This window comes from Monopterus albus, unplaced genomic scaffold (genome assembly GCF_001952655.1).
Source record: "Monopterus albus unplaced genomic scaffold, M_albus_1.0 scaffold58.1, whole genome shotgun sequence".
In the NCBI taxonomy this organism is placed as follows: Eukaryota; Metazoa; Chordata; class Actinopteri; order Synbranchiformes; family Synbranchidae; genus Monopterus; species Monopterus albus.
The window spans coordinates 1,668,030-1,680,382 of NW_018127938.1; the positions used below are offsets into that span (position 1 = coordinate 1,668,030).

The 12,353-nt window shown below is 41.0% G+C and overlaps 1 protein-coding gene across 1 annotated transcript in view; it reads left to right on the forward strand.

The window, feature by feature from the left end:
* Nucleotides 1-12,353, forward strand: part of raver2 (ribonucleoprotein, PTB-binding 2) — an 80,485-nt gene that overhangs the window by 59,243 nt on the left and 8,889 nt on the right. The window contains exons 6-12 of the mRNA XM_020602700.1: nucleotides 1,034-1,225; nucleotides 1,694-1,762; nucleotides 5,616-5,736; nucleotides 8,342-8,424; nucleotides 8,510-8,608; nucleotides 9,021-9,132; nucleotides 10,308-10,675. Coding sequence (XP_020458356.1) covers nucleotides 1,034-1,225; nucleotides 1,694-1,762; nucleotides 5,616-5,736; nucleotides 8,342-8,424; nucleotides 8,510-8,608; nucleotides 9,021-9,132; nucleotides 10,308-10,675 — 1,044 coding nt within the window. The remainder of the gene's footprint in view (nucleotides 1-1,033; nucleotides 1,226-1,693; nucleotides 1,763-5,615; nucleotides 5,737-8,341; nucleotides 8,425-8,509; nucleotides 8,609-9,020; nucleotides 9,133-10,307; nucleotides 10,676-12,353) is intronic.

Here is a 12,353-nt window from a genome sequence, read left to right on the forward strand (position 1 = left end):
CCGGGAGGAGACCCCGGGGAAGACCCAGGACACGCTGGAGGGACTATGTCTCTCGGCTGGCCTGGGAACGCCGCGGCATTCCCCCGGAGGAGCTGGAGGAAGTGTCTGGAGAGAGGGAAGTCTGGGCATCTCTGCTTAGACTGCTGCCCCCGCGACCCAGTCCCGGATAAGCGGAAGAAAAATGGATGGATGGATGGATGTCCTTTTTGCCAAAAGGAGCTGAGACAAGTTCTTTTACCTCCACAACAACATAGTAATCTCAGTTTCTGTCACTCTCTTACACACACTCATGTTATCAGGACATTTATTGACATAATGCATTCCTTAGGTTCCTTACCCTGCGCTTAACCATCACAACTAAAATGCCTTACCCTGACCTTAACTTAATCCCAACACTTAACCCTAAAACCAAGTATTAAGAACAAAACACACAAGCACCTAAAGGTACATGTAAATAGGTTCTTGTTGAATTGTCTAAGCCCTAGGAGGTGTTCATGTGAACCAACATAGTAGTTAGCTTAAAAGTCTCATGACACATTGGGTGGATCAGCATTTAGCTTAGCAGCTTTGGACTTGTTGATGGTCTCAAAGCCTCATAGCAGTGACATATTCCATTTGCTTTACATGCTGAATTGAATACAAGTGAGCATTACTTGAATTATTACAATTATTTTGTGTCCTAAGATGTGCGACTTTTAAAGCTCACTTTCCAGTCCTTACAGTCCTTCCACCTCAGGCCAAAATAAGACAATAGCAAATTTTGCTACTGACACTGTACTGTCAAAGTATATCGTATAGTAAATTTTTTTTTTTTTTTTTTGTGAGATGTTACTTTTCTTTGTTCACCAATATTGAATCAATATTTCATCATGTTTTCTTTGGTACACTGGTGAATTGTCACGTGATTTGTACTGTTCAGAATTTCACATTTAAATTGCCAATAATCCACATTATAAAATACTTCTGAAAGCTCTAGCCTTTACTAAAATGGCAGTTGTTCTTATTTAATGCAGATTAATTTCATATCTTTTAGCTTGCTCAAGATGAGGGCAGTCCAGTCCGGGGCTTTGGTGTGGTGGAATATGAGAGCGCAGAGCAGGCCGAGGCTGTGCTGATCGAGATGGACCGAACACTGGTGGGAGGACAGGAGGTCCGCCTTTCACTCTGTACCCCTGGCACCTCAGGGAGAAGCACTCTGGCTGCACTCATCGCTGCCCAGGGTATGGTGAGTAAGAGCAGCACAGTCTGTCATATAACAGGCACATACTGTATACTGCACATAGCTATTACATACAGTATGGGTAAAATGTTAAAAACCATTCTGACATTCATGCAAAAATCCTCTGTTTGCATGTAATGAATCTACAGGATCAGAAGACAGGCAATCATTCCCCATTACACATAGTGTTGTAGTACTTGAGATCGGTCTTGGTCTCAAGAAGGTCTTGGCTTGTCACAAACTCGACTGCATTTTTACTTGGTCTTGTCTCGGTATTGTATTGCTAATGGATGACTGCTTGGGCGCTTGGCTCTAAACCAGTCACTTTTTTATGTGATCATCCAAGTGAAAATTATAAATGCCTTCCACCAGAGACTTCTGAAAATGTGCCCTTATCTCCCTATTTAAACATAATGTTTTGCTCTTCTCTGTAATGACCTGCTTTTCACTTCTCATTTGGGTTTGGCTGCTCAGAACAACTATAAACAGTTATCTTTTCCATGGCTGGACAACACGTCACACAACTTTAAACCCATCATAAAGGTGGGTGTTGTATGAACAGCAGAACTATAGTGACACTTGAAAGCACAAGTGATTGCAGCACTTATAGCAGAGCAGAACAGTGTAGCACTAGGCAGAGCAACATGGCTTTAATACACTTCTGCTGCAAAGGTTGCACAGTATATATATATATGTTGCAGGAAGTAGAATATGCCCTCAACATGCCTACCTAAACAAACTTACAGGCTTCACCAGATTGCCATTCACTTAGAGCTACATGCAGTACTTGCAAAGCAAGCAAAATATCATTTGAAAGCAGCATATGAATTCAGTTGACCTAGCTTCACTTCAGACACAAATGGAAGCGGGTAGAGATTTACCAGGCTTATATATAAACATGCAAACAATCTGACATGTTCACAGCTTCAAGCACCAACTGGTTATTGCACATCCAGTGTTGAGATATGCTGAGGTTTGACATGGCGCACATGCATGAACACCCTCTAGCTGAAATCGTCTTTGTACTGTAGTTGTGGTATCCCTCCTCCACAGTGCTGTGGTAGCAGGGAGGCTCTGACATGATAATTATAGTTCTATAGACTGATTGGGCTCCTACACTGTTTCCTGCTGCCTGAAATAAACCAAACTCACAGCCTGTGGCACAGTATGACACTTGTACACAGATGCAGACATTGAAAAATATACACAAGTTGTAGCAAAGAAACATAGATCAATATACAAGCGTAAGTGAAACAGAACATGGTTAGTGAATTTTCAGCTTTTGAAATACTGCTGTACTGGCTCAAAATATAACAATATGTTTGTTTTTCTGGATACTGTATCTTAAAACATTTGAGGACGACACATGTTGTGACGCATTCCTTACACTCTGACTCTGTGACTCAGTTTCTTTGTATGCGAGTCTCTGTTAGGTAGAGTACAGTATCAAAAAGGGTTCTAACAGTAGTTATTACATTGATTGTCTGCTAAAAGCAAGTTATGTTTGAGATGGTAAAATGGCATTAGCAGTACCCTTTGACATTGAGTTGTTATACAGAGTTAGTGTTTTTAAAATGTGCTATAAGGAATTTTTTAAAATAAATTTCATTCTATATTTTATGCATACAGTATTTATACATACTGTACATTTATTTGTTGAGGTGTCCATTTTTTTTATTGACCTACTTTGTTCTCATCTTTAAAGTCTTTATCCAAGTGTTGCAAGAGCATAGAGTCAGTTTTATGTTACTACTGGCTGCTGTAGACTATCCAAAACAGCACTGTGCAGTGCATGTGCTTCATAGGTTCTGTTTTAACATGATCTTCCCTGGAGACAGTTAACTTTATCAACCCAAACTTAGTAAAGAGACACACAATTTCTCCTTGAACAGCTTACAGGCACACGATACCACAGTGTTGCTTCTGTCACAAGGAAACCTTCACTTATATCTTTGACATTCAATAGCAGGTTTATGGTTAATTATGAGTTGCCCACCGGCCGTAGGAAACCATTGCAGCTCACTGTTTAACTCTCATCTATTGATAAACATTTTAGATTGTACTGATTGAGTTTATGGAGCGCTAAAACCAAAAGTCAGATTTTGGAATTTTGAAAGGTCTTGACTCCAAAACATTTTACTCAAGTTACACATTTCCCATATACTTTAATTGATACTTTACACAAGATTAACATGGTAAGGATTCTCATTTACAGATTCTTGAATTTAAAACTGCTGCACTACCATTTTTGATATTGAGAGCATATAAAAGCCGCATTCTGATTTTTATTCACAGCTGTTGCATATAGGTACCATTTAAAAAGGTTGTAGCCTTGAGATGGATGGATTTAAAATTACAGGCTGAAAAGCAGAGCAGAATGTTGTTTCATCCTCTTTATTGCAATAGACTCTGTGACCATTACTAACATTCTGAATATATTTGCTGAGGAAGATAAAGCAGACAAGAGGAGGAATGCAGCTATAAGTTCAGTGTACAGAAAGGCAGATTGATTGAGAAAGAGGCTAGGTAAGGGAATTAGAAGGAAGAGGTAGAGAGAGTGGACTGTGAGGTTCCATTATTACCCCGGGGCTCCTTTAAGATTATTGCAGTGAATGTGGGCAGCTGGTAAAAGAAACATCAGATCTTTAGAAAGAGATCAGGACCTACTCCTGGCTACAGTTCTCCTCCAAGGCAGTTCTCATTTCTCCAGTTAGTGAATGTGAGTGTGAACGCTGAGAACCAGATGGCCTCCTCTTGCCTCCTCCTTTCTTCTCTCTCCATCTTTCTCTTTACACGATACTTCTCGCCTTCCACTTCTTTGCGGCTTCCTTACCTCCCTGGTGTGCGTGTGGGTGTGTGAATGGATTTTGTGCCAGTAGCGAAACAGACTGATGCATGCTGACATTTTCTCCAGCCGAAAGAAAAGAAATGAGAGACCTCTCCTCCTCCTCCTCCTGTCCTCCTCCTCTCTCTCTTCCCTTGAAAAACACTGTCAGCTACAACTGGCCTTGTTCGACACTGTAGCACACATTCACACACAAATAGCAACTTTTACTGCTGTAACCTGCAGATACACACACTGTATATGAGCACCAGACTCCTTTCTTGCTGACAGGCTGGAGTCAAACTCACTCCGTCCCTGTCAGTAATGCTCTCACTACAGGATGTGACAGAGAGGAAACAAGGTTGACTTGAGCTGAAGTGATGCTGTAGTTCAGGGGCAGGCATGGAGGAAATATCACCATCTTGCTAATGTTGTTTTAAATAGCCGTGTCTTTGGGCCATCCAGCAAGTACTGCTGCCACACTGTCGGCGCTGAAGAGGATCTGCCAGAGCAAAGGCTGCTCCATTCGATTTGCCACCGTCTAATTTAATGGGATTTCATTTGAGTCTGTTTCCACAGTGTAATGAGTGATTGAATTCTGATTTGCAAATGTGATTTGTTTTATGTCTTTCAGTTAAAAACAAGTCAACAGAAATCTGTTTAGTTCCAGGAAATTCTGCTTAGGTCAAATGAAATAAAAGCTTTACTGGCAACAGGTGAAACACAGGGTTTGCTTCAAAATGTGTTTCATGTCAAGAACAGAACAGAATAAACACACAACTTGAATGTGCAATGTGAAATAGAATAGGCAGTTACAACAGTATTGTGAGACAAAATGCAAAACAAAGTAATAAAAACCACAAAACAAGCAGAGTGAAACAACAGCGCTAAATAGACACATTCTCTAGACTGACAGGTTTACATGGACCTGCAACTTCAAAGCATAGCGTACCTCCTGAACTGTAGTACCAGTGGTGCAGACATTTTTTTTTTCTTACTTAGGACATAGCAAGATGTTTACACACCTCAAATGTGATAAAAATTAGGGTGGTCAAATGGTTAACCCACCCATAACATTATGACCACTGACGGGTAACATTGATTAGAAAATTCTTGTGTTAATTGCAGTGTGTTTGGGGGAGGGGCTCCCCAAAAATAATATGTGAAATACAACATACAACACATTGATTAGTCTCTCTGAAAGGTGGCTCCAACATTTTTGTCATGTTTTCTGTTTAAACCTTTTCCCACCAACTCTTCTTCTACCTTGATTTTCATCTCTCCTTTCGATGCTCTTTCCCCCTCCCATTCATTTTCTGCTTTTCAAACTGGTTTGTCCCTTTCTTTGTTCTTTCTTTCTTTATTTTGTCTTCTAAATCAGCTCCCCTCTGCTGACATTGCAGACATATTGTGATGATGTAAACTAGTGTAATAATTACCACTGCTATTTGGGACTCCCCTTGGCAAGATCAGAACACATACTGCACTCTAGACACATACTGACGCGCACACACACACAGTCCCACTTTTCTTCCTCAAACTTTAGTATGTGTGTGTTTGTTTCCTCTCCAGATTCTGAGTAATAGGAAAGGTCTGCTACCAGAACCAAACCTGGCCCAGTTGTTGACCAGTATGACCAACCCTGCTGCCCTGCAGATACTCATGAGACCGTACCACACTGGGAAAAGAGGAGGTATGGCTGCTGCATAATCATGTGACTACATTTCAAGCCATAAAATTGAACCCCAGGTGGTGTAATCATATGTAGACATCAGTTTAATTTTCTTAATTTGCAATCAGGGAATTTGCAGGTTTTCAATGTCCTAAAACACTGAATCCAGTTACTGCAAAAAGTCTTTAATAAACATCATGAATATTTTCTCATGCCTGCTGTAGATAGTAAAATTTGTTATAATTTCTGACCTTTGGGAGACAATAGGTAGAAAGCTCATTGGTTCATAATGGAAAGGTGTCAATTTTAGCAAAAACCTTAAATTAGCTAATCAATTATTGATGTTTTAATTGTTTAATCAATCCATCACCTTTTGCTGCTCATGTGCGTATAGACAGGTTATGACATTGGGTCTCAGGGTTTACATAAATTAAAGCTTTTCCGCATTCACTTGAAGTGTGGTGAGAAGAACAGATGGCCACCTGGACAATGAAATGACAACATGGTGAAGGTAACAGGAAGAAAAATGGTACAGGCAGTGTCGGGCCTCACTCCTGAACTAATGTGTCACAATGTTTGCTGATTTTGTACAGTAGGTAGTTATTTCTGTACAAATGGTGTTTGAATGGCCTTTCACAAAAATGTTCTTTTTATTTTTAAAAGATGGATTTTGTTCTCTACCTGTTCATTTCTCCCTCATAGCAGGTGAAAAAGGTGCGTGAGGAGCTCGGTATCTCTACAGATCACGCTTCATATTGTGCTGCTGTATTTGCCAAGACAAATTCTATTTCGCAATGATTTGAAGATTCTACAAATATAAAATAAAAGTGTGATATAGATGTGTAGACAAAATAGAACATCATATTAAACACATTGTCAAGTTTTATTTAAGATGACAAATTTAAACTTTAAGCTGCATGCCAACAGAACAGGATTTCTGTTTTACTGTACTTAAAATGTGCTGTTTTATTTTGCTGCTGTACATACTTTAGATCTATTTAAATTCTCTTAACTTGCTAAAAACATGAATCATTTGTCCGTTTGAGAAAAGATTAGTGTATGTGCTGCATATTTTGAATAAGCTTTCAAATTTTAAAGCCTATCACTGTTCTGAACTTGTTAATTTGAACAGTCTTTCCAATACTTGGATGATAATCGGAGACCCACTGTACAAGTCTGTCCCTCTGTTAGGCCCTCTTATATACTGTAATCACCTTGTCAGCGGCTTCATTATGTGATGAATGGCTAATCAGGTATTAAAATGAAATTGTGTGACATTAGCAGACAAATGAGAACAGGAAGAAGAGAAGATGGGCGAGGTGGGGGGAGCTCTTTTAAAGAAGATCATGCACAATTAAATTCTAAAATTAGAGCCTTGATTAAATGTTAAACTTTGTCTACCTGTTCTGGAGGAAACATGGTGGCCTACATTGATTATGAGGAGGCCTTGGGATTCAGAGAAGAGACGCACATGCACACAAAGCCAAAGAAAAGGTGTGTGTACTGTGTGTAGGTGTAGGATGAGAAACGCCATGTGACCATGTCTTCAGGTTTGTGAATGAGCAAACTAAATTTTGGAAACCTATAAACAGGTGTGTGTGTGTGTGTGTGTGTGTGTGTGTGTGTGTGTGTGTGTGTGTGTGTGTGTGTGTGTTTGTGTGTGTGCGTGTGTGTGTGTGTAGCTTGCAAGCTAACCATCTCATGATGAGGACATTTTGATTATATTAAAAACTTGATTTATTATTCATTTATTTATTTGAATTAGCCCAGTGTTATCCACCTATTCATTTTATGCCGCTAATCTAGGCTCTGGTTGTGTCACCTTTAGAATAGGTAGCATCTTCGAATTTTGTATTAGCAACAGCTAGCACAACAGTTACAGTAGCTTCTTAGCAGTATAGTGATCACAGAAAAGCTGAATTGTAACTAAACTAATCCCAGAAGCAGTCACAATAAAAATGATAATCAAACCAGCCTCCCTATAGATGGTGGTTCAACAAGGGCAGAAGATAATGGATGGTTTTCGATATGTGCTTGGTCTGATGAAAAGTTGCATGTGACAGTGTCAAACTGCTGTAGAACTGTGTTAGTAGTGGTGAGATAAAGTTCAACTGAACTGCCTGTCATTGATTGTCATAACTGCCTCATCAGTACATCAACACACTGTGACTTGGGAAAAACTGTCAGTGAGATGCAGAAGCCTAGAGCCTGTTCCTTTTGTTTCTGAGGAAGCTGGCTAGGACTGACACTAAATAAGGACAGACTGAGGACGTTTGGAATTCAGAAATTCTCTGCTTTTCTTCTCTGTGTAGGTTTTTTTTTTTGGATCAAGCATCTGTTCACCGTCTTAGACTTTAAAATAAAATGTAAACCTGGTCAAAGTTTGGAGGCAGGCAATGTTCTGTGCACCAACATAACATTTCAGTATTGTTGTACTTTAGCTTGTTATAAAAGGGCTGTGTGATTGCTTGCAATGTGCTGTAAATGACTGATGGATTGCTTGTCTGACTAATAATTCTGCCTGTTGAGAGGATGATAGATGAATGCAATTTGGAAGCCAAATTTTAAAAACAAAATCCCAAACAGGCTCTGATTGATTATTATTTGTTTTTCTCTGTGTTTGTAGGGAAGTACGGGCGTCACACCAGCCTACCCTTCCTCAGGCCTCCTCTCACCACAGCTCTTCTCACGCTGGGAAAAGCACACCAGGTTGCAACTTCATAACAGGGAACTTTTTAGTGTGTGGGTGCTGATCTGTTTGTAACAGTAATGTCTGTTTCCCTTTACCTTGCAGAGTGCTCTTCTCGGTAATGGACTGGTCCTCCAGAACCTCCTGCATATGCAGCTCGCACAGCAACAGCTTCTTCATATCAAAGACAAACGCATCAACAGCGTAAGGCACCTGTATGTTTGTGTGTGTCTGATCATTTGCATAGGTTTAAATGTAGTTGTGGCCACAGGCATCTGAGCACTTTTTATCTTGGCCACTTAATACATATTGAAACTAAACATCATCATTTCATCTAAATGCTTCCTTTCAGTTTAAAGGAAGACCTTGGGCTGCTGTAGTTTTCCTTCCCTATTTTAATGTGTAAATTTTCCTTTAAAATGTCTGTAGTTTATTTCTTTAATTGCTGAAGTGAAAGTTAAAAGTGACAGTGGCTGATGTTTGGAGTATTGGATGTTTTAAAAGCTGGGTATTGACTTTTCAGAATCCAGAGATGCAGAATTTGTTTGACCCACTCCCCTTGTGTCTCTTTCCTTCTTTCTGTTGTTCACCCTCCTCTCTTCATTCTCCTCCTCAGGTCTCCAGTCTGTTCGGTGACCCATCCAGGCTGCTCATGCAGAAAGTGTTGCCTTTGCGGCCTCCAGGCCTCATGCCGCTGGGGAAAGGCCTCCTGGGCGACTCCCCTACAGGTGAGCAGGGCTGAGTCTCTGTACTATATATTTGTCAGATAATTTGGTTTAGTTACTGCAAATAGATGACACTTTATTGACACTTTATTAGCCCGTGCTCTGCTCTGTTTAGCACATTTGCTATTTACTTGCCTCAAATGATATCCATCAGTCACAATGTTAATGTCAGGTGCCAGGGCTGTGCATTTGCAGATTTCCGAATGTGACACAGCTGTGAATTACTATACAGCACATCTCTAGGAAACTCCAGTGCATTTACAGTTCAAATGTGCAGTGGATAGAAGCTGTGTCCTTTACATGGAAATGATATATCACACACTGTGTGCACAAATGCAAGCATTTGTGTGTGCGTGACCCTCTGTGATTGTGTATACGAGTTTGCAGTTTTGTCTACGTGTGCAGTGTGAGGCTTTTATGAATGCATATGTCTGCTGGGATTGTTAGCTTAAGGCTTGTTAGAGCTGATTTTTTTATTGTACTGTGGAGGCCATTTGTCACTGCTGTACTGTATTTATACTGTAATAAGTGTGATTGTGTCTGAGTTCACCTTTAGTGCGTATGTGCATTGTTAAATGTGCTTTTGTATATGTATGTGTGTACATATTTGTGTTTATTAAACCCTAGAGTGAGTGAAATATTGGGAGTGTGGCGCAAAGTGCTGGGCTGTAAATAAACATAAATGAAAAGTGATGTATGAGCAGGAAACCCATTCTCAAATATTACAGCTGGCTCTACAGAGACAGTTAGGCTGGGCTCTCAGTATCCAGCTGTCTGAGTGATTCGTCTCTGTCTGGAGGAGACAGAAACATTGATGGTCATCTGTAAAAGCCATGCCATGCGTTTATTTAGCATCTCTCCTCACCTTGCTTTCAGTTCCCCTCATTTTATTTCCTATCTTTGCTTTACTTGACTTTTTCCTTCCTTGTGAATTTCTCTCCTCTCTCCCTTTGCTATCATTAGCTTCCTTTCCTTTTCTCACCTTACCTTTACCTCTCCTCCCCTTCCATTTTCTTTCCTTCCTTTCCTCTCATTTTATATAATTTACTTTCCTTATTTTTTCTTTGCACTAGTTTCCTCAGCTTACTTTTTCTTTCTTGTTATCTCCTCTCCGGACCTCTTACCCTCTCAGATGTTTTCTTTACCTTCTTACCCTGTCCTATGTTCTCCTCTTGCAGAGTTGGGCCATGAGTCGGTGCCAGCGTCTACCCATAATGCCACAGTAGTGGTGTCAGCAGCAGGTGTGATGCCGTACCTCCAGGGTCGAACTGGAGCAGGAGAACAAAACAGCACCCATTCAATCTCTACAACCCCTTCTGCTTCCTCTTCCTCTTCTTCATCATCTTCAACATCTTCTTCCACCACCTACTGTGACAGACAGCCTGCTCCTCCAGGGACGATGGTGAGCTCCCAACTGCAAGGACAGAGCTATTCCTTGGGTATAAATAACTCAGGCATTGGCCCACCCCTTCCTAAACCCTCAGGAGGAGTTTATACGTCAACAGGCCAGCACAGCAGCTCAGATGGTTGCCCCCTGGCTAGCATGGTGAGCACATCCAATACAACCCACTATGGGGCTATAATACCCCACTCTCCCCCAACGTCTGCATCTCACATACATTGTCTTCTCTGTATCTCTCTGTGTGTCTATCTCTGAACTTCTCATCTGTTTGAAAGCAGTAAATTGAGTATCCTTGAACTGCTGGTCAAAACAAGCAAGGCCCTGTCATCCTAGTTACTTTTGATACTCCTGTCAAGCTTTGTTCTCTCAGGCATGTGTGCCATTTGCAGTGGTCGTGGTGGCAGGTTTAACACTCTAAAAGGGGTTTACAATACTTGTAACAAGTATGCTACAAGTATGCATGGTGGCTACATATATTACATGATACTGTGCTAAAAGACTGAGGATGAAGCTACGGGCCCTATTCTGGGAATGTTCCAGGGTAGCATCCAGGATTGGCTGTATTTTTAATACTTTTAACCACTTAAACAAATGTACTTACTGATGTGTTTTTTTTGGAGGTAACACTTGAAGCTAGTTGGCCCAATATGGTAATGAATACAGCTTACATTAGAGCAGGTAGTTTAATTAGTGTTATACATTTGCTTTTGTGTTTTTGGTTGTTTAAAGGCAATTTTAAAAATAACACAATCTTCTAAATACAGAGCACTGCACTCAGTAGAGCGTCATGCACACTACTTCAGCATGTAGAGAAATCCACAGTGTGACAGGACTATAACACCCGGTTATGGTCATTCAGCTATAAGTAGTTGTATATTGAGGAAGGAATTTGAAGAATGGGCCGCTGAGATCTGTGTTTTTGCTCTTTTGAGACATGTTGTAGACCAGTGGTCCCCAACCCCCGGGCCGCGGACCGGTGCCGGTCCGTGGATCAATTGGTACCGGGCCGCACAAGAAATCATTAATTATTTCCGTTTTATTTATTATCTGAGTCTGAACGATCTTTTATTTTGAAAAATGACCGTATTCTCTCGGTTACATCTCGGTCACTTGAGCGCCAAAACTGGCTTACTTGTGGACATATTCAGCCTGCTCAATGAACTTAATCTGTCACTTCAGGGGAAAATGACAACTGTCTTCAAGTTGGCAGATAAAGTAGTTGCATTTAAAGCCAAACTGGATTTGTGGGGACGGCGCGTCCACAGAGGCATTTTGGACATGTTTCAAACATTAGCGGGGATTTTGGGTGAGACTGAGCCTGAGCCTTCATTCTCCCAGCTGGTGCACGATCACCTGTCTTTGCTTTTAAAAGAGTTCGAGCGCTACTTCCCAACCACAAAGGACCCACGAACTGCCAAGGAATGGATCCGCAACCCATCTGTCAACAAACCAGGTGAATCCAGCATGTCTGTGCAAGAAGAAGATCAACTGCTGGAGATCGCAAATGACGGCGGCCTTAAAAGTATGTTCGAGACAACAACTCTGCCGGTGTTCTGGATTAAAGTCATGACTGAATACCCTGAGATCGCCACCACAGCACTGAAAACCCTGTTGCCATTTCCGACATCCTATCTGTGTGAAGCGGGTTTTTCTGCAGTGACAGCAACCAAAACAAAACAACGGAGTAGACTGAACATAAGCAACACACTTCGGGTGTCATTGTCTCCTGTTACCCCCAGATGGGACCGTCTTTTTGCAGAGAAACAGGGCTCCCATTGATTTAGCGTTATGGGCCGGGGAGGAGGAGAACTTGTGAGTCTTA